This window comes from Giraffa tippelskirchi, chromosome 12 (assembly GCF_054371585.1).
Source record: "Giraffa tippelskirchi isolate mGirTip1 chromosome 12, T2T-mGirTip1v1.2.pri, whole genome shotgun sequence".
NCBI lineage: Eukaryota > Metazoa > Chordata > Mammalia > Artiodactyla > Giraffidae > Giraffa > Giraffa tippelskirchi.
In genome coordinates this window covers 22512007-22534331 of record NC_137286.1, presented here as the reverse complement: position 1 = coordinate 22534331, position 22325 = coordinate 22512007, and the positions used below count along the sequence as shown (strand labels likewise).

The following is a 22325-nucleotide window of genomic DNA, read 5'->3' as shown; positions in this document are numbered from 1 at the left end:
TGAATGCTGGGCTTTAAGCCAACTTTTTCACTCTCTTCTTTCACTTTCATCAAGAGGATCTTTGGTTCTTCTTCACTTTCTGCCATAAGGGTGGTCATCTGCATATCTGAGGTTATTGATATTTCTCCCGGCAATCTTGATTCCAGCTTGCGCTTCATCCAATCCAGCATTTCTCATGATGTATTCTGCATATAAGTTAAACGAGCAGGGTGACAATACACAGCCCTGATGTACTCCTTTTCCTATCTGGAACCACTCTGTTGTTCCATGTCCAGTTTTAACTGTTGCTTCTTGACCTCCATACAGATTTCCCAGGAGGCAGGTCAGGTGGTCTGATATTCCTATCTGTTGAATTTTCCAGTTTGTGGTGATCCACACAAAGGCGTTGGCATAGTCAATAAAGCAGAAATAGATGTTTTTCTGGAACTCTTGTCTTTTCGATGATCTGGCTGATGTTGGCAATAAGATCTCTGGTTCCTCTGCCTTTTTTAAAACCAGCTTGAACATCTGGAAGTTCTCAGTTCACATACTCTTGAAGCCTGGTTTGGAGGATTTTGAGCATTACTTTGCTAGTGTGTGAGGTGAGTGCAACTGTGCGGTAGTTTGAGCATTCTTTGGCATTGCCTTTCTTTGGGATTGGAATGAAAACTGACCTTTTCCAGTCCTGTGGCCACTGCTAAGTTTTCCAATTTGCTGGCATATAGAGTGCAGCACTTTCACAGCATCATCTTTCAGGATTTGAAATAGCTCAACTGGAATTCCATCACCTCCACTATCTTTGTTCTTAGCGATGCTTCCTAAGGCCCATTTGACTTTGCATTCCAGGATGTCTGACTCTAGGTGAGTGATCACGCCATTGTGTTTATCTGGGTCATGAAGATCTTTTTTGTACAGTTCTTCTGTCTATGCTTGCCACCTCTTCTTAATATCTTTTGCTTCTGTTAGGTCCATACCATTTCTGTCCTTTATTGTGCCCATCTTTGCATGAAATGTTCCCTTGGTATCTCTAATTTTCTTGAAGAGATCTCTAGTCTTTCTCATTCTATTGCTTTCCTCATTTCTTTGCACTGATCACTGAGGAAGGCTTTCTTATCTCTCGCTGCTATTCTTTGGAACTCTGCATTTAAATGGGAATATCTTTCCTTTTCTCCTTTGCCTTCACTTCTCTTCTTCTCACAGCTGTTTGTAAGGCCTCCTCAGACAACCTTTTTGCCTTGTTGCATTTCTTTTTCTTGGGGATGGTCTTGATCCCTGCCTCCTGTACAATGTCACGAACCTCTGTCCATAGTTCTTTGGGCACTCTATCAGATCTAATCCTTGAATCTATTTGTCACTTCCACTGTATAGTCGTAAGGGATTAGATTTAGGTCTTTCCTGATAGGTCTAGCGGTTTTCCCTCCTTTCTTCAATTTAAGTCTGAACTTGGAAATAAGGAGTTCGTGATCTGAGTCACAGTCAGCTCCCGGTCTTGTTTTTGCTGACTGTATAAACACAGAGTGTACTATAAAAATTTCTCTCTCCAGCTCCCTTTCTAAGAGGTTCATAATCCCTCTAGTGATTTTATTTCAGGAAGGGCATATTAACATATATTTTCTGAAGTAAAAATTTGTTACTCCTCCTTTAGGAAAATAAGCAAGTATCTACTATAACAGAATAACTAGAAGGAGCTGAAAATGAACTACCCACAGGATAGTAGGAAGGGTGATATAAAAGAAGATTATACATACCTGAATTACTATATATTTTAAAAGTGCTTCAAGAAAATAGCTTGTAAGATCTTCTTGTCCTTTATCTCCTGATTGTGGGGGGACAAGTGGAGTGATTTCCTCTATAGTGACTTGAGCTATCCAAAGACAAAAGTTTGGTATAACCACAAATTTAAGAATATGATAATATGACTCAAGTAAAATTTAACTACAAAATGGATAAGCAAAGAATACTGCTTGAGAACATTCTAATGACTGAAACTTGAAATAAATCTAAGGTCATATTGACAGTCCATCACAACAACCATCAAATTTAATAATCAACTTTTTCATGAACCCCTGATCAAGGAAATGTGACACAGGGATGGACAGATATTCAGGGATTAAGAGTGAATAATGTCTGCCTGAAAAAGAACTGCTCATGATATTTTCAAATTCAGGTTAAGAGTGTACATGATAAAAATTCCATAAATATTATAATAACATTAATAATAATATGCTTATTCATCAATTAAAGGACAATCTGATTACCCTAGGTAATGTTCATGCTTCTTGTTTAAAGTAGCATCTTTATTCAAAGGATGAAATACTACTAATATTTCCCTTCCAGAAAGAAAGAAAAGTTAGCATTTTAGTTCCTTGTTTATAAAAGTCCACTTGTAAAAAAAGAAGAAACTTGCATGTTTTTTAACATTTCAGATATTCAAAAACATTGATTATAACAAAAACAATTCAAGAACATCAACCTACAACTAGCTAAATTCTCTTAAATATTTCCCAGTACCTGGTTTAGCATAAGCAGGCTCCTAAACCTATTTCTGAGTAAACGGCAGGCAAGAAATTAAGCCCAAAGATGGATTTTTTTTTTTTTTTACAGTTCTCTTTGCACAAAGTAAAACATACTTGCACTTCAGTGTACATCAAAATTACCTACGGATACAAGCTGATACATGACAATTCAAAATTAAATGAAAAAATGGCCTATATTAAACAATAACAGGGGTCCTACAGGTCCTAGTGAGAAAGCCTCTCCCACAGCTAGCTAATTCCCAGAGAGAGAAAACTACAGGCTTGAAAGTTTGCCTTTCAGATACAAACTAAATATCCAGAGCTCATATCTCTACCACTTCCTCTGTTGGCCTCTTACACTCAGGGCTACTAGTCCCCTAACCTAATGACCCCTAGGACTAGGTACCAAATAACCAGAGACAGCCTCTATGCCCCAGAGCCTGCTATTAATAAAATTATCCGAACTAGCCAGTGTGAGATGTGCTCACCCTATTTCACACATTTCTGACTGAGCTCGTGCCCATGATATCCACCTTCAAGCCCCATCCCCAGCTGACCCTGGTGTTTCCCTGTGTGACCACCCTCCTTGGTGTGGCACACCCCCTTCTCCTGGGAACTATGAGTAACAAGCTATCTTTTAACAGCAATCATCTCCTGATCTGTTGGCCTCATTATACCTGGATGTTTTAAAATTTTTATTTATTTACCTTTTTTACTGAAGTATAATTGACATACAACATTATACTAGTTTCAGGTGTACAACATGATTCAACATTTGTACACACTATAAAATAATCACCCCAATAAGTATTTACCATCTGTCACCAAAATTACAAAAAATTTTTTTCTTGTGGTAAGAACTTCTAATATTTATTTTCTTAGCAACTTTCAAATTCACAACAATTGTCATCAACTACAGTTTCCATGCTGTCTATTACATCCTGATGACTTACTTTATTTACTTTCTTACTAGAAGTTTGTAACTCTAGATCCCCTTCACCAATTTTGCCCACCCTCAAACCCCTCCCCCTACCTTGCTCCAACCCCCCTGGCTACCACTAATCATTTCTCTATGAGTTTTGTTTCATAAATCCCACATTTAAAAACATGGCCTTGGATTAACCAGTTAAAAATGTACAGACATTTAAAAATATATTTTAACAAACTACACAAAATTTTTAAAATAATGATGGAAAAGATGAATCTTACTTTCTTGAAGGTTGAGTGGAGGATTAATGAGATTATCTAAAGTTCGAGGTCCATATTCAGACTGTGGTGCTGAAAATCCAGGGATTAAGCATGAGAACATCCAAAGCTGTTCTTTGCTACAGTTATTCTGAAGAGCTTGCAACCATAATAAGAAAAGCCGAACACCTTCCCGCCTAATCTAAAATGAAATGAAATGAAAAACAGTAGTTTTATTTAAAATGGAAATATTTTCTTCCTTCCATGTCAAAATTCTCTGGACGATGGTTACAGACTGATACTCTGCAAAGGAGAGGAAGAAAAGGAAAGAAGGCAGGGGAGGGAGACAGAGTGATAGCCATGACAATTTATTGACTCCCTTAGCATTTACAAATCTAAATTCATGGATTCTGAACAAATAAACTTGGTCTCTAACTACTTAAAGCTATCAGGTAATTTTTACGCTATAATTTTCACTTATAAAAAGTCAAAATCATTTCCTTCTTGTTTACTTCCATCCTTCCCAACATTGCCACTCTAATCCAAGAAGAAAGAGGGCAATGACCACTCCTATTAACTGCTAAAAGAAGGAATGGTCATGGGGATCCGGATTCACTGCTAACTCATTGCTCTTGTCCTTTAAAGGCTTATCGGCCTGAAATTATCTCATTTATTTAATTTGCTTATAAAAGGCAATTTTGGCCATTACTGTATTTTCAACCAACTAGAACAATGCCCAATACACAGAAATTAAATATTTAAACTGAAGAATGCTCTTTCAGGAAGACAAGAGGAGAAAACAAAGGAAACTCCAAATCTCCAAGCAAAACACAAAGTTCTTCATTAACCTAACCTCACTGATAGCTTCGGATATTACTCTACCACAGCTTTGTAGACAACTGAGCTTCCCAGGTGGCACTAGTGTTAAAGAACCCACCTGCCAATGCAGGAGATGTAACAGATGCAGGTTTAATCCCTGCATCGGAAAAATCTCCTTGAGAAGGGATGGCAACCCACTCCAGTATTCCTGCCTGGAGAATCCTGGACAGAGGAGCCTGGCGGGCTACAGTCCACAGGGTAGCACAGAGTTGGACATGACTGAAGTGACTTAGCACACATAGATGCTTTGTAAACAGCCACTGCCAAAGCTAGGCATCTGTTGCCACCCTCTCAGTTCAGTTAGAAACAGGACAAAGCTGTTATTCCATTGTACTACAAACCCAAGCCTTGACACCAAAGTACCTACAATGCGACTTTTACCCAACTTACAGCAAGATGCTTTTGGACTGAGAAGCTTTTCTAACCACATCACAATGGGATAATAAAAACGAAGAAAAAAAAAAAACAAACCATTTTTACCAGATGTACTACTTCCCTCTACATCTCACGATAGCTATGGTAAAATGAAGAATTATTTGTTGAATAGCTTAATAATTTGTATTTTCTGGGGACCACAGGGCAAAGCACAGTTGTCCCTCAGTATCTATGAGGTATTGCTTCCAGGACCTCCCCTACCATGGATACCAAAATCAGCATATGCTCAAGTCGGATATATAAAATGGTATGGATGTAGAACCCATGGACGTGAAGAGCTGACTGTGTTTCTGCCAAATGAGTCAAATGCAGTGGTAAAACTACAAAAGTTTTTCACTAGCATGGTAAACTGACCATGCTGCTGTTTTTTAAGTAATTTCACTTCAATCAAGGGAACTGAAGATAATTCAAATTTATTTAGGAAAACACTGATGCAGGCAAGTGGAGCAGTTGACTATATGCTTTACTCAGTTTAAAAAAAAAAAAAAACCCACAGAAATGGGGCTTCCCTAGTGGCTCACTGGTAAAGAAACCACCTGTCAATGCAGGACACATGGGTTCAGTTCCTCTTCAGAAAGATCCCACATGCCACAGAGCAACTAAGCCTGTGCGCCACAACTACTGAGCCTGTACTCTACAGCCTAGGAGCCACAACAAGAAAAGCCACAGCAATGAGAAGCCAGGACACAACCACAGAGTAGCCCTCGCTTGCCACAACTAGAGAAAAGCCTGTGCAGCAACGAAGACCCAGCACAGCTGAAAACAATTAATTCAAAAAAGTTTTAAATATAAAAAAGAAATATAGTTACATTATACCTTCAAGGAGTTTCCTGTGTGTAGTAGTTTCTTTAAAATCAATCCTGAAAAGAAAACATGATTTTAAACATTCATATCTTATTCATTTCTAAATGTCAAGAGTTATCAGTCTTGAAAACACTTTAAAAACAAGTCCTTGGCCACCTCCAAATTATTCTTGATGACCTTAACATCTCTCTGGCCATAGTCTTGGGATAGAGGGTATATAAAAAGTCACCATTTTAACACATGGTTTACTGGAATTAAATATGATTTATCCTATTAAAACAAACAATAAAACCAAAATTGCATTTAAGGCAACAATCTATATATTTTACTTAGACTAAGAATATAAATAAATACTTTCACCATCACTAATACAAATAAAAACCACTGTAGAAAATTATATAATCAAATAAACATCTGAAACTCTAGTATTTCTTAACAAATGTTTCCCCTGTACTACTTTTTCTTTTCAAAATACTCAGAACCATCCATAATATTCCTTTTTCTTGTGATTATATAATATTTCAAACCTATAATAAAATAATGAAATAATATTCACAACCAGAAAAGTCCACCATTCAGTTTGAACAAATCTAAACAGTGTCATGTTTTCCATAATTTCAAAATTTCATTTATTTATGTTATCTATAATATTTTATATAAGTATCACTGAAGCCTCCTGTGAACTTTTCCTGAATCATTTTCCTCCTTCCCTCCCCAGAGGAAATCTTATCCAGATTTTGTTATTATTATCTCCAAAAATATTTTGTGTTATTACTACTTATTTATAAATCCATAAAATATTTAGAAATAGTTTCTATCTTTAAAATGTATACCAGTAACAAAATTTCCTCTACAGCTATTTGTTTTAATCTTGCATCTTTTTTCTTTCTAGTAACACCAAGATTACATATTTTTATATGAAATATATATAAAATGATTAAGACTATGACTCTATTGCTTAAGCTTTATATATCATACAAAAATAAGCTTTACTATTTCAACAAATTGTGTTGATTTATCTCCAATTCCCTCCCTCGTGTCTGAGCAAATTCAGTTTCTTAAAACAATTCTATGTAAAGCCTAGGTCTTAATCAGCTCTCTTAAAAAAAATCTATACATGCTAAAAGCATTGCAGTATCATCGATTGAACCCTGGAACAGAAAAAAATTAACTTAAGTGGAAAACTAATCAAATCTGATGAGTGTTTTTAATCATGCATGGGCAGTAAATTCTGTCGGATGCTTTTTCTTCTACTGGCATGATCAGTCAGCATTATAGGTGGTTTTGCCATTTATTCTATTAAGATTGTATTTTTCACAAAATGCTTTTCAAATGTTACACCAATCTTGCATCCCTGAGATAAATCCCAACTGGTTACCATTAATATACAGTCTTTTCATACTACTAAATTTAGTTTGCTAATAAATTATTAAAGATTTTTGCCTCTGTGTTTATGATGGATATTGAACACTACTGTGTTCTTTTGTGAAGTCTTTAATCTGGCTTTATTATCAAGATAATAATAGACATGTACATAGATTGGGAAGAGTTCCTTTATTTTCTGAAAGAGTTTGTGACCAACTGATATTACATCTTTTTAAGACATTTGGAGTTAACCTTTCCTTTGTGAGAAAATTTGTAATTGTTACCTTAAGTGCCTCAGAGATTTAAAAATTATAGACATTAGATGGTATATTTGAAATGAATCTTTCTCAATTAGTAGATGTTGTTTTTAAGGTATTCAACAACAGGGAACAACTACAGACACAAGGAGATACAAAATGGAATAGAGCTTTTCTGGCAGCAGCACTGAAAGTGAGTTATCTAAACAAGGGCTCCCAGGTCGCTCAGTGGTAAAGAATCTGCCACCAGTGTAGGAAATGTGGATTCAGTCCCTAGGCTGGGAAGATCTGCTGGAGAAGGAAATAGCAACCCATTCCACTATTTCTGCCTGGAAAATCCCATGGACAGAGAAGCCTGGCAGGTTACACTCCATGGGGTTGCAAAGAGTTGGACACAACCAAGGGACTGAGCACATTCTTTTTTTAATCAGTTTGAATAATTTGTATCTTTCTAGGAATTTGTTGATTTTACTAAAACTGCCTTGGGAGACTTCCCTGGTGATCCAGTGGCTAAGATTCTGTACTGCCAATACAGGGGGCCTGGTTTCCAACCCTGGTCAGGGAACGAAATCTCACATGCTGCAACAAAGACCCAGCACGGTCAAATAAATAAATATTTTAAAGAAAAAGCTGCCTAACTTGTTAGTGTAAAGTTGTTCAAATTACTTTTTTTTTAAGGATTCTTAGTGACAAAGAAAAATGACCATTGATATATCTTCTCAAATTGGACATTTATTGGAATACTACTCATCATGACAACCAGATAGCCCAAAGCTCTTTTACAGATTGAAGACTACATTCCTCAGGAGAAAAACTTTAGAAGTTCAGATGTCTAGAGAAGTTTCTTCACAGATAACCAAAAACATTTTCATGATTATGAAATAAAAAACAGGATTTCACTATTCTATTGAGCACCTTATCATGCTTATTAGCAATTCATATGTCTTCTTTGGTGTGATATTTAAAAAACTGATCTGTCTTACTGAGTTGCTAGAGTTCTTTATATATTAAGGACACATCATTTTTAGTCTTGAGCTTTATCAAAAAAGTTTGTTCTCAAAAGGCTTTATTTAAAATTTTGTCTGTTTTAGCCCCTGCATCAATATCCATCCTATATGTAGTTTCTTTCGTTTCCAGAACTGCTAATTGGGATGATTTATCGTTTCAAAGCCTCAGAGATTTTATTTGCTACCACTGATTAAGAATTGTAGGGCCTAAATAAATCTATGACTCTTTTTTAATAGGAAAATACAACTTTTGCAAATGAATATAAGGTCTATAACATTCTACTTCAACAATGTAGATATGGTTGCTGTCTATGTATTTGCCACAAGAGAAAGGTCACGAGAATCACTAGCAATCACCTTTGTTCTCACTGAGACACTGAACCAAAGCCAGAAATTGCCTACCTGCAGATTCCTTTTTCATCCAAGAGGGAAAAAAGGCTTACAATGAGAGTCAGAGAGTCCTGTGGCAATGCTATGATTGTTAAAGAACCAGACTCCAAGCTAGCTAGCATCTTGGCTTACCTCCTTGTAAGAGAAGCCTGTGACCTCCTGCCTACTTGGTCTTTCACAGTAATCCACAACAGGGCTGCACATTTTTCCTTTTCAGCTTCATCTCTTGATCCGGGAAGTTCTACTTTGGCTCTTCAAGCAGTAAGCTAAACCCCAGGTTCCCTCTTTTTTTTTAATGGAGCAAACTGCCAACCTGCACTGCTTGCTCTCAAACCTGGAACCCATGGCTCTTACTCTACTTGGCACTTTGCATTTTCTCTCCCATTTCTGATTACAGAATATTTACTTTAATGCAGAGTCTACTTTTATTTTATTTTTAGGCTTTATAGTTTATAATCATTGCTAACATAGTCAGAGTAAGTAACAGGTGGATCAAAGAAATTTAACATGCCACTATGGAATCTAACATGCCTTCATGTATGTTTTTATCTTATATTCCCAGTAAGTTTAATTCTGTATTCTTTATTTTTACTAAAGTATAAACTATGAACTCATTTCAAACAATAGCCAACTCATTACAGAATATGTTCAAATATTATCATTTATTTCAAATGTGAAATAGAATTTATATTACTTACCAATACTATGAAACTGCCATCGCTGATGAATTCTTTCTGGAAGAAGTTGTAAAATTTTCTAAAAATCAATATGAATAAAACAAAGAAAAGTATGAAAAGCAAGTAACAAGTCCACATCTTGAACAATGTGAAAAATTAAAGAACTTACACAAAGCCTTTAAGAGTTTTTTATGCAGAAGATAGTATTACAAATACAAAATCATCTTTGAGCTAGTCTGATGGTAGTGGCACTACTTCAGCACTGGCATACTGATCAGTATCTGAAAACTCCAAAAAACAACAGGCTATACTAACTAAGTCTTGGAACAGGAAATTGATGAAATTTATCTTTTACAAAGATGTAAAAATTATATTTCTCTTTAGTGAATAAATACTATATTTTTTAAGGCTTGTTTTCTATTCTTAGACTTTCTGGGGAAACAACTGATCTGTTTTAAATTCTTTTAGATACTATTATCTGTGGTATTTTCTCTTCAAGTAGTTTTCTTTCTCTTATTTCGATATACCTAAGAGGGGAAATATTTTGCTTTCACAAAAATCCTATCAAATACTTGTACTAAATTAATCAGGTGAACCCAAAGATACTTATATATTATAATGGCTATAGGTATGAGAAAAAAATTTTAAAATTCAGGAGCCCTATGGCTAAGCTAACCCATACATACTTCTACAAGTCTGGAATATTTCTTACATAAAATATCTTCAAAATTTTGTCTTTATTTTCCTTTACATATTGCACCTATATGAGTTATTCTAGTTCAATAGCTGCCTTATTATGCTGTTGAACTATGTTCTCAATACTCATCTGCTTGCTGAATGGTATTTGTTATTATTGCTGCTCTATTTTATTACCATTTAGAGTCACCATTAATTGAATGTTCATAAGGGCCAAATAATAGACACTCTATATAAAGGATATTTCATTAATCCTCAAAACCATCCTAAAAGGAGTGATCTCATTTGCCATAACATGTTAAGAAATGTGCTTAGGTTACAAAGTGGAAAAACAGATTCCAGCTTCCATATTCCTATTTCCAGAATTTGTGCTTTCATACTATTCTGTTCAAAGAATGGTATGCCTGTTTTTACACTTCTCTGTCTTCCTTTTGATAATCGTCTCTAGTACTTCTCATATAAGAGGATGATGAAGAAATTATAAAGCTATTCCCACATAAGATACATAAAATTCTTCAGCCTTGCCCTCCTACATTTCTCCCATACTTAGCCAGCAACTGTATAATTATATTTATTCCAGTATGGAAAGAGATAAAATTACAGAAAACTAAAAAGACAAGTCTGTGAACTACTTAAAGTACTTCTACATTATCACTATTAAATTACACTTCATCATCTTTTTATTCAGTAATATAAAGATGAAAGAAATCATGTATACTCTTAACTACACAGAAGAAAACAGAATATCAATCCTATGTCGTACTAACATTCCACAATGATCCATTTTATTCCAGAAAAAGGAAGTCAGTTTATTTAGATAATTTCTTGATCTTTTAAATCATTAGTCTCTAAAGGTCAAAGTCAGATATTGCTACCATCATAAGTACAAAAACAGCACACAGGTTAAGTATTCTTTCCAAAAGATAAAAACCCTACATTTAACACTTTTTTTCCTAATGAAATTTAGTGACAGATTATAGACAAACATTTCAGTTCAAAGAGTAACAAATGACCAGTATAGATTACATACAAAAAAATAAGTATTATGTTTTAATAGAAGGAATACCGAGAGAGCTTCTATTAACTAGTCAGTGATCTCCATTGCCTAAATATAGTTTCATGAATGTCTGAAGGAATACTTTCCAGGAATTATTACCTCTTCTCTGTACATACTTTTTATTCTTTCTCAAAATATCCATGCTTTAATATTCCCCTTGTAAACAATTCATGCAAACACTTTGGGAGGTAAATATGAGCAAATTCCGCAGGGTTAATGACTAACGAAAATTAACTGCACAGCAGGTACCAAACCAGTTACTTCTTTTGGAATGCTTAAAAAAAAAAAACCTTTCTTTTTTTAAGCTGTGACTAACTCAGCAACTGAGAGAGATCAAATTCTTTAAATTCTTCTAAACCATACCAAAATAGTCAATATACAAAACAGTGAATTTTATCTTTAATTAGCAGTAAATAGAATAGTTCAATCTTTAGAAATTGATTTCTAAATTCTTTATGCCTTTCAAAACACAAGGTCTAATCCTGGCTGTTTCCTGATCACTAAAATTCTCAATAAAGATTGGAATACTCCTATCACTATTTGATTTGAAAGCCAGAATGAAGAGCAAGGAGTTATTTGAAAAGCATGTGTGTCCCTCATTTTTATCACGGTGCCAAAAATAAAACAGAAATTTTAACAGAGTATCATATGTTGTCATTTCCTTCTGCTTATTGCAATAAAAACTTGTCCTGCCCCAATAAAAAGTAATATGTTAGAACAATGTATAAAATGTTTAAAACTATTCTATACAAGTTTTCAATGGAAAGCAGTTAAAGCAGAAACTATGAACATCTTAGGTATATAACAGTTCCATGAATTTACCCTCTCAAGTAAGAATGTTTTAGAATTTCTTAAAAATATTCTCCATTGGTGTGAACATTCCACAAATTAAAATTTTCATTGCTTGTAAACACCGTAAATATTGTACCAATTGTGGCTTCAAATGCATAAAACCATTAATTCTATCTGTACCTAGTGTACCTCAGAAAATAATTAAGACGGGTATTTTTTTAGGTTAAACAATTCAGTTTTTAAAAAACATGGCAGATTCACAGTGCTTGTTAATATTCAATATATTCCTTTGTATGTTCCAAAAGTTAATTTTGGGAAAAAAGTTACATGGGTAGGTACGTACCTCAAAAATAAAAAGTATAGCATCCAATTCCTCCCTTTGAGACTTGTGACCTAAAACATTTTTACAGAAAAATATTTAAACATTATCATTTTGTCCTCAATGTCAACAACCACTTAAAAAGCTTAAAATATTTCAGGCATAGTTTTTTCTCAGTGATTCTTTAATAAAATATTTAAACTGTATTCTGTTCAATGTGTAGACAATATCATAGCATTTCTACTCTTTTTAGACAATTAAATTTAGGTTCTACATATTTATGTCTAAAATACAAATCATAATATATTGTGGAAAACTCTTAAGTGAACTCTTAAAAATGAAATTACGAAAATGACTGCTCAAACCTGACACATGGCCCTAGGGCAGAATAAAGGTGAGAAAACAGGTAAATCTGACCAGAGAAAAGGCAAATCTTTCTAAGCCTTCTCAAAATAATAAGGGTGTTATTAATACTACTAACCCACAGTGTGAGCAGGGTGTCTACAAGCCATCTAAGAGGAGAAGTGAAGTAATACTAAAATTCCAATGTGCAAGTCTATTTTAAGTGAATGTTTATGACAATTATTTGAAACATCAGCATAAGCCAGGATTGATTTTAACATCTTACCTTTCTGTTTAAGACTAGCTTCAATAGTAACAAAATTCTCAAAAAACACATAATATATATGTGAAAAATGTTGGTCAAAAAACTGTTTAAGATCAATGGATTCTGCATTCTCTGAAAAATAAATGAAAACAGTTTTTAGTGATTACTATTTATATCACATTCAGCAAATATTTATTGTGGAAAGTTTCCTTCAAAAATGTCAAAGAACTGCTCTTAAACTTCTATTAAAATATTTGAGAGATTTATTTATACCTTATTCTCACAACTTTAGTTTTTAAAGATTTTAGTTTTAATTTTAAAAACTGACCAAATCAGGTTATCATAATCTTTGAAGAAAACAATGTCTCAGAAAGATTCATCCAAAATCATTAACCAAACCAAAAAAAGAAGTTTTATTTTCAATTCACAGCTCACATTTTGTAACTTCTCCCCAAGACAGTTAAAAGTCAGTATTTCTAAGAGTAATAAAACATGACTAAAATAATTTCTTTTAAATATCTAACAACAGGCTTTACAAATAGGCATTTAAGTATTGCAAAACTCATAAAATACTGCTACAAGAACTGTCAGTGTAGTCCAAAGCACAGAAAACTAAACATTTAACTGTATCCACAGCAGCAAGTGTTGGGTACTAACACAAAATTACTTTCAAAACACAGGAAGGAGTGAAGGTGAGGAAAAAAGAAAAGCTTTTACAGAGGATGTATTATCTGAAAAGATCTTTACGGACAGGAAAGAATTTGGATATGATGTGGTGGTTTTGAATAAGACATTCTTGGTATAAACAAAAACATGAAGTGAGGAAAACAGGGTAGAATGCAGAAAAATCATTCATTTTGGCTAGCTTTGAGCATTTTGATAAAAATAAAATGGAAAAAGTAGCCTTGATATGTCATAAAATGTCTTAAGTGCAAACTAAGGAAATGGCATTTATCATTTAAAGCAAGATAGCTACACAGCTATACAGGTGCTTGTGCTTAGTCGCTCTGTCTTCTCCAATGCTTTGCAACCTCACGGACTGCAGCCCGCCAGGCTCCTCTGTACATGGGGAATCTCCAGGCAAGAATATTGGAGTGGGTTGCCATGCCCTCCTCCAGGGGATCTTCCCAACCCAGGGATCAAACCCAGGTCTCCCACATTGCAGGCAAATGCTTTACCGTCTGAGCCACCAGGGAAGCCCAAGAATAATGGAGTGGGTAGCCTCTCTCTTCTCCAGGGGATATTCCCAACCCAGGATTCAAAACAGGCTCTCCTGAACTGCAGGCAGATTCTTTACTTACGCATTTTATTGTTTGTTTTCAGAGGGAGTGATGAAAGTTGAGGAAAGGGGGAGGAATTAATAACTTTTATATACTTCCAACTATTCAAAATTCATTTACAAAAAGCACATGTCTCTTCTACAATAAACAAATCTGAAAAAAGCAACTGGAAAAAGATTTTTTTTTTTTTACATTCTGGGAGTAAAATATAGGAAAAACTACTACTTGTTGGTAAACTCAAGTTAAAGGTAAGAATCAATTAATTTCTTGGAATGCTTTAAGGCTGAATAGAAGATTTCAGTATAAAGTTAAATATTAACAACATATACATAGCACTTTAAACTCTCTGTGGTGTATTATATTATCCTATGAATATTCATAATAACTCTTGAATGATATCTCACCTATGGAGTTTTCCAAGACCGTTTCCCTTTTGCTTCACCCTCCCAAAGGAAGGGATGGATGCCCTCTCCTATTTCCTTCTGTTCTCTACAATTCTCTCTCTTGCAAGTAATTATGTCTGAAGTATTTCCTTGTCTCTTTTCCAGGACTAGTCTATGGCTTCTTTAGGACAGAAAGTGTGTCTACCTTAGCATTTCCAAAACCTTACACAGTGCTGAACATGCAAATGTGTTTTATTATAAATAAATATATAATTTTAATTTTATTGTATTCACTTTGTAGCTCGGAAATTTATATCTTGGAAAACACTGCATAACCTACTGACAAGCAAAATAGCATTGTTTCATCTTGACTGGAATAAGAACACCCAGGTTCTATTCCTACCTGTAACAGTATCTGTGTGACTCTTCAGAGAACTGGGGGTGGGGGGTAACAGGTAACATAAACAATATTTCCCATATGCCAGACACTCTTCTAAGTTCTTTATAGAAATTAATTCTTATATTCCTCAGAACAGCACTATGAAATAAGGACTATTATTATCCTAACGATGAGGAAACAGGCATAGAGAGTTTAAGTAATTCAGTTAGTAAGAAACAGAATCATGGATTTAAACTCAACACAGCCTGGACTGGGCTTCCCTGGTGGCTCAGACTAAAGAATTCACCTGCGATGTGGGCAACCTGGGTTCGATCCCTGGTTTGGGAAGATTCCCTGGATGAGGGCATGGCAACCCATTCTAGTATTCTTGCCTGGAGAATCCCCATGGACAGAGGAGCCTGGCGGGGTACAGTCCACGGGGTCTCAAAGAGTGAGACACGACTGAGTGACTAAGCACAGAACACACAGCCTGGACTTGGTGCTCACGCTCCTTACCTCTATGTTATTCAGTGTTAACACATTTATAAGAAAAATAACAACAAAGATAAGAATAATAGTCACTGAATACTAGTTAAACATATTTTAAAGAATACCAAAATAAAACATACACTAAAATAAACAGGAAAAGTATTCTATTTTCCCCATAGAGTAGTTTGAAATAACAAAGAACTATGAAATCAGAATGAAATAAACTGCTATAATTATCACTAAATTTCCGGAAACTAATGTTTCTAACAAAACTAATGTCCCCAGGGAAAAAAGAAAAAGAGAACAAAAACAAAGCAAAACAAACAAAAAAATCAAAACATAACAGAAGCAAACGTGAATCAACTCAAGATTTTGCAACATAATTTAGGAGCCAAGACAGCCTCTCTCTATTTCCTTCCCGTACACCAGGTTAAACAAAGCCTGGAAACTACATACTTACTAATAAAAAGTACTGGATTGAAAAAAAGAAATTTGTTTTTTAAATCTGTATCTATTTATAATGATCTAGTTAGCAAATAAAAACTCTTATAAAATACTTTTGCTCATCAATTCACAAAATTTACATGGTGGGGGGAAAATAGGAGAAGAAACACACAAAAAATGTGGATATAAAAGGACAGGTAGATATAAAAGAATAATATAAAAGAAGGCTTCACTAGTTTAAAAACAACTCTCTATAAAATAATAACACAAGAGAAAGGAAAATATAAAAAAAAAAAAGAAAGCAGGAAGAAAGATTATGGGAAAAACTTCTACCCAATACCTTTCCCCCCTCAAATGCCCATAGCCCATTATGGGTATTGTTTTTTCCTCTTTCTGTGAATGCCTCCATTAATTTCAGACAATATAGCTCCTAATTATGTCACATTAGCTGGTACAACTGTCCCTCTGTATCAGCAGGTGAAGGTTCCAGGAAGCCATCAGATGCCAAAATCTAAGCACACTCAAGTAAGTCCCTTATATAAAATGACATGATATCTGCATATAACTTATGCACATCCTCCCACACACTTTACATCATCTGTAGATTTCTTATAAAACCTAACATGATATAAATGCTATATAAATAGCTGACTGGGTAAAGCAAATTCAACTTTTGATTTCTGGAACTTTCTAGAACTTTTTCCCCTAAATATTCTAGATCCACAATAGGTTGAATCTGAGGATGCAGACCCACGACTCCAAAATGGAGTGCCAAATATATTATTCTTTTATAGATACTGGATGTTTTGGGGGACAGGAAGCATGTCTTAGCTTCTTTAACCTTTGATATTTTTTTCAAAATTTTAATCTGAAGGAGTGCTCTGCAAAGTGCTAAATTGATGGCTGGAACTTAAAAGCTTAAACATTCAAAAATTTCCCCAATTTTAGAAATACTTCTGTTTGATTTGTCTATGAACTAGAGTTTCCTTAAAGGAATCAAATAAACATTTCAAATATAAATTAAGATTGAAGTTTCTGAGCTTGTAAAAAACTGACTCAGGCTTAGGAATGCTTTGAAGACCTTTGGGAATACTAACTTTAAGTGGCAAAACAGTTCCAGACCTCACTGAGTTTTCACAAATAAAATTTCGGATGTCTCTTTAAGATCTTTTTATAAATAAGGTTAAAGTATCTATTTCCTACTACATACTTTGAAGACATTTAAGCTCTGTTACATACATAATTAACAATTACACAGTTTAGAAGCCAGTGTTCCTGAGCTTAAATTTCAAACACCTGTACTAAATACCTCCCTTATAAAAGTTATCACATAACCCAAGTTGGAAGACCAAAAATTCAACAAATTTTGCAATGTCATCATTCTTCCTCCTCACCTGTTTAAAAAAAATTACCATTTAGAACTTTTTCTCAAATGATGGCATTACAATACACTAAACTATGAAGTGTAATACAAGGAATCTGCTTCTAATAATAAACTAAAGAACAATGCAAATTATTTCCTTAAAATAACCAATAATAATGAGGACTGATGCAACAATATGGTGAATAACACACCAAAAACCTCTGCAATTGCAGAGACACAGAAATGCTGGATAAAAATAAATACAAGCTCAAAACAAGAGAGGGGAGAAGGAGTGGAAAGGAAGAAAAGAGAGTAAGTAGGAAAGGAGCAAGTGGGATGTTGGAAAAGGGCTAAGAGGGGAGAGGAAGACGGTAAGAATGTGGAATGGTGAAAGGCAGGAAGGGGTTGAAGGGGAAATATGGAGGGAAGGAGATCGGAAGGAAGGATGAAGAGAAGGGAGAAAGGTAAGGGGAAAGAAACACAAAAATATAGTATTAAGATACAAACAATATGGAGTTAAGCACAATTAAGGAGGAAAGCAGAAGAGAAAAGTAGGAGGAAAAGAGAAAAGAGGAGGAGGGGGGCAAAACTATACAAACAGGCTGGAAAATTATAAATAATACATTATCAAGTTCTAAAAAGAGGCAGATATATGAGAACTGAGAAGAAACTGAGAAAAAGGAGGAAGAAAAGAAAGGACAAAGGAAAGAAACAAATACTTGGAAGAGAGCCTGGTGCTCTTATTCAGAATGTTCTAACACAGAAGAATAACAAGATGAAAATATTATATAAAGATGACGAGAGAAGATGGTAGAGTAGGAGAATGTGTGCTCACGTCCTCCTGCGAGAGCACCAAAATTGCAACTAGCTGTTGAACAACCATGGACAGGAGGATGCTGGAACCCACCAAAAATAGATACTCCACGTCCAAAGACAAACAAAAATAGATACTCCACGCCCAAAGACAAAGAAGAGACCTGTAGCAAGACGGTAGAGCGGCTCAATCACGATAAAATGAAATCCAATAACCTCAGGGTGGGTGACCCACAAACTGGAGAACACTACTACCAAAGAAGTCCTCCCACTGTTGAGAAAGTTGTGAACCTCACCCCAGGCTTCCCAGCCTGGTGATCTGATAAAGGGATGGGAATCCTCATGCAATCTGACCTTGAGGGACAGCGGGATTTGATTACAGGACTTCCAGGGGACTGGGGAAAAGGGAGACTCCAATCTTAGAAAGCACAAACAAAATTTTGCACATACCAAGACCCAGAAGAAAGGAGCAGTGACCCCATAGGAGACTGAACCAAAATTACCAGCTAGTGTTGGAGGGCTGCCTGTGGAGGCATGGGTTGGTATGGGGACAGGGGCACTGGCAGGAGCAGGCTGGTAAGGGCCCCCTTAGTGTAAACACTCTTTCAGTTCACCATTAACCCTACCATAGAGCCCGCAGACGCCAAGGCTGGGTCAGTTCAGTCACTCAGTCATGTCCAACTCTTTGCCACCCCATGGACTGCAGCAGAGTGCCTGAAGAACTATGGACAGAGGTTCGTGACATTGTACAGGAGCAGTGATCAAGACCATTCTCAAGAAAAAGAAATGCAAAAAGGCAAAATGGTTGTCTGAGGAGGCCTTACAAACAGCTAGGAAAAGAAGAGAAGCTAAAGGTAAAGGAGAAAAGTAAAGATATACCCGTTTGAAGGCAGAGTTCCAAAGAATAGCAGAGAGAGATAAGAAAGGTTTCCTCAGTGATCAATGCAAAGAAATAAAGGAAAACAATAGAATGGAAAAGACTAGAGATCTCTTCGAGAATATTAGAGATACCAAGGGAACATTTCATGCAAATATGGGCTCGCTGATGGACAGAAATGGTATGAACCTAACAGAAGCAGAAGATATTAAGAAGAGATAGCAAGAATACACACAAGAACTATACAAAAAAGATCTTCACGACCCACATAACCACGATGGTGAGATCACTCACCTAGAGCCAGACATCCTGGAATGCAAAGTCAAGTGGACCTTAGGAAACATCACTAAGAACAAAGCTAGTGGAGGTGATGGCATTCCAGTTGAGCTATTTCAAATCCTAAAAGATGATGCTGTGAAAATGCTGCACTCAATATGCCAGCAAACTTGGAAAACTCATCAGTGGCCACAGAACTGGGAAAGGTCCGTTTTCATTCTAATCCCAAAGAAAGGCAATGCCAAAGAACGTTCAAACTACCGCATAATTGCACTCACCTCACACACTAGCAAAGTAATGCTCAAAATCCTCCAAGCCAGGCTTCAACAGTACGTGAACCGTGAACTTCCAGATGTTCAAGCTGGATTTAGAGAAGGCAGAGGAACCAAAGATCAAATTGCCAACATCCACTGGGATATCAAAAAAGCAAGAGAGTTCAAGAAAAACATCTATTTCTGCTTTATTGACTATGCCAAAGCCTTTGACTGTGTGGATCACAATAAACTGTGGAAAATTCTTCAAGAGATGGGAATATCAGACCACCTGACCTGTCTCCTGAGAGGCAGGTCAAGAAGCAACAGTTAGAACTGGACATGAAACAACAGACTGGTTCCAAATCGGGAATGGAGTACGTCAGGGCTGTGTACTGTCCCCCTGCTCATTTAACTTATATGCAGAGTACATCATGAGAAATGCTGGATTGGATGAAACACAAGCTGGAATCAAGGTTGCCAGGAGAAGTATCAATAACCTCAGATAGGCACCCTTATGGAAGAAAGTGAAGAGCAACCAAAGAGCCTCTTGATGAAAGTGAAAGAGGAGAGTGAAAAAACTGGCTTAAAACTCAAATTCAGAAAACTAAGATCATGGCATCTGGTCCCATTACTTCAGGGCAAATAGATGGGGAAACACCAGAAACAGCGGCAGACTATTTTTTTGGGCTCCAAAATCATTGCAGATGGTGACTGCAGCCATGAAACTAAAAGACGCTTACTCCTTGGGAGCAAAGTTATGACCAACCTAGACTGCTTATTAAAAAGCAGAGACATGACATTACCAACAAAGGTCCGTCCAGTCAAGGGTATGATTTTTCCAGTAGTCATGTATGGATGTGAGAGTTGGACTATAAAGAAAGCTGAGTGCCGAAGAATTGATGTTTTTGAACTGTGGTGTTGGAGGAGACTCTTCAGAGTCCCTTGGACAGCAAGGAGATCCAACAAGTCCATCCTAAAGGAAATCAGTTCTGAATATTCATTGGAAGGACTGATGCTGAAGCTGAAACTCCAATACTCTGGCCACCTGATGCAAAGAACTGACTCCTTGGGAAAGACCCTGATGCTGGGAAAGATTGAAGGCAGGAGGAGAAGGAGACGACAGAGAATGAGATGGTTGGATGGCATCACTGACTCAATGGACATGAGTTTGAGTAAACTCCAGGAGCTGGCAATGGACAGAGAGGCCTGGCATGCTGCAGTCCATAGGGTCTCAAAGAGTCAGACACGACTGAGTGATTGAACTGAACTGAATGTATTTTGACAAAAAGCTCTATTTACCAGGAAGCTTTAATTTCAATTCTGCATGAAGAGGTATAAAATATAAAAAGCATAAATCAACAGCTATCTAAGGAAAAGCAAAGTCACTTAAAGTGTGGTAGATTTTGGAGAGGGCGGGATGTATGGAAAAAGTGACATGGTAACACACATTACCATACCTAAAACAGACAGCCAATGTGAATTTGCTGAATGACTCAGGGAACTCAAACCAGGACTCTGTAACAACCTAGAGGGGTGGGATGTGGAGGGAGGTTCAAGAGGGAGAGGACATATGCATACCTATGGCTGATTCACGTTGATGTTTGGTAGAAACCAACACAATACTGGAGAGCAATTATCCTATGGTTAAAAATAGATAAATTTTTAAAAGTATGGTAGATTTTAACACATCTGTCTCATATTTAGCAAAGGTAAGGCTAGTAACTATGCGTAAGATTTGAACAACACAATTAGCACTTTACCCTTAAACTCTGAATTCAATACAGTATAAATCTTTTCATGTAAAAGTGAACTAATAACGACATAAACTAAAGAGAAAAAGAACCAAGAAAAACAGCACATACCATGCTCTCTGGGCTTTCCTGGTGGCTCAGAGGTAAAGATTCTGCCTGCAATGTAGGAGACCCAGATTCAAACCCTGGGTCAGGAAGATGCCCTGGAGAAGGCAATGGAAACCCACTCGTCTTGCCTGGAGAATCCCATGGACAGAGGAGCCTGGTGGGCTACAGTTCATGGGGTTGCAGAGAGTCAGACACGACTGAGTGATTAACACATGCTCTCTGACCAAAATTAAGCAAATTTAGAATTAATAACTAAAGTTAAGCCCCCATATAAGAGGAGGAAAGTGCTGGAAAGGACTAGAGGTAAGATTCCCAAGTACTCATATAGGCCAGGAAGAGTACCTAATTCCCACAAGCCAGACTAGGAAAACTCACAATTGATGCAGCAATTAGCCCTAGAATGAACACTACTCCAGAGCCACTGAACATAGCATAAAAGCAAGATGCAAACAGACCAAACTGTTTTCAACATCATCTGAACAGAGCTCAATTTTATAGGTATACAAATATCCAGGATGAAATAAATGCATCTTGTCTGGTATTTAATTGAAGACTACCAGGCATGCAGAGAAGCAGGAAAACCTAAATCATAATGAAAATAATCATCAAATCAGATTTAAACCAGATTTTAACACAGATGTTAGGCAAGCAGAAAAGGACATGAATACAGTTATTCTAACCATATTCCACATATCCAAAAAGTTGAGGGTGGAAGCTGTATAAAAAGAACTACTCAAATCGAGCTTCTAGGTATCAATCAAAATTACAATATCTAAGGTGAAATGTTAAGAAATGTGTACATATAGGTACTATAAACATTGGGCTGCCCTAGGTGGTTCAGTGGTAAAGAATTGTCACCTGTCAATGCAGCAGATGTGGGTTCGATCCCTGGGTTTGGAAGATTCCCTGGAGAAGGAAATGGCAACCCACTCCAGTATTCTTA

The 22325-nt window shown here is 36.1% G+C and overlaps 1 protein-coding gene across 15 annotated transcripts in view; it reads right to left on the bottom strand.

The window, feature by feature from the left end:
- Window positions 1–22325, bottom strand: part of RALGAPA1 (Ral GTPase activating protein catalytic subunit alpha 1) — a 205752-nt gene that overhangs the window by 156621 nt on the left and 26806 nt on the right. For all 15 annotated transcript variants that reach the window (XM_081547902.1, XM_081547901.1, XM_081547900.1 and 12 more), the window contains exons 2-7: window positions 12987–13097; window positions 12383–12432; window positions 9516–9573; window positions 5811–5854; window positions 3705–3882; window positions 1728–1843 (exon numbers count right to left, since the gene is read on the bottom strand). In XM_081547902.1, the coding sequence (XP_081404028.1) occupies window positions 1728–1843; window positions 3705–3882; window positions 5811–5854; window positions 9516–9573; window positions 12383–12432; window positions 12987–13097 (557 nt within the window). The remainder of the gene's footprint in view (window positions 1–1727; window positions 1844–3704; window positions 3883–5810; window positions 5855–9515; window positions 9574–12382; window positions 12433–12986; window positions 13098–22325) is intronic.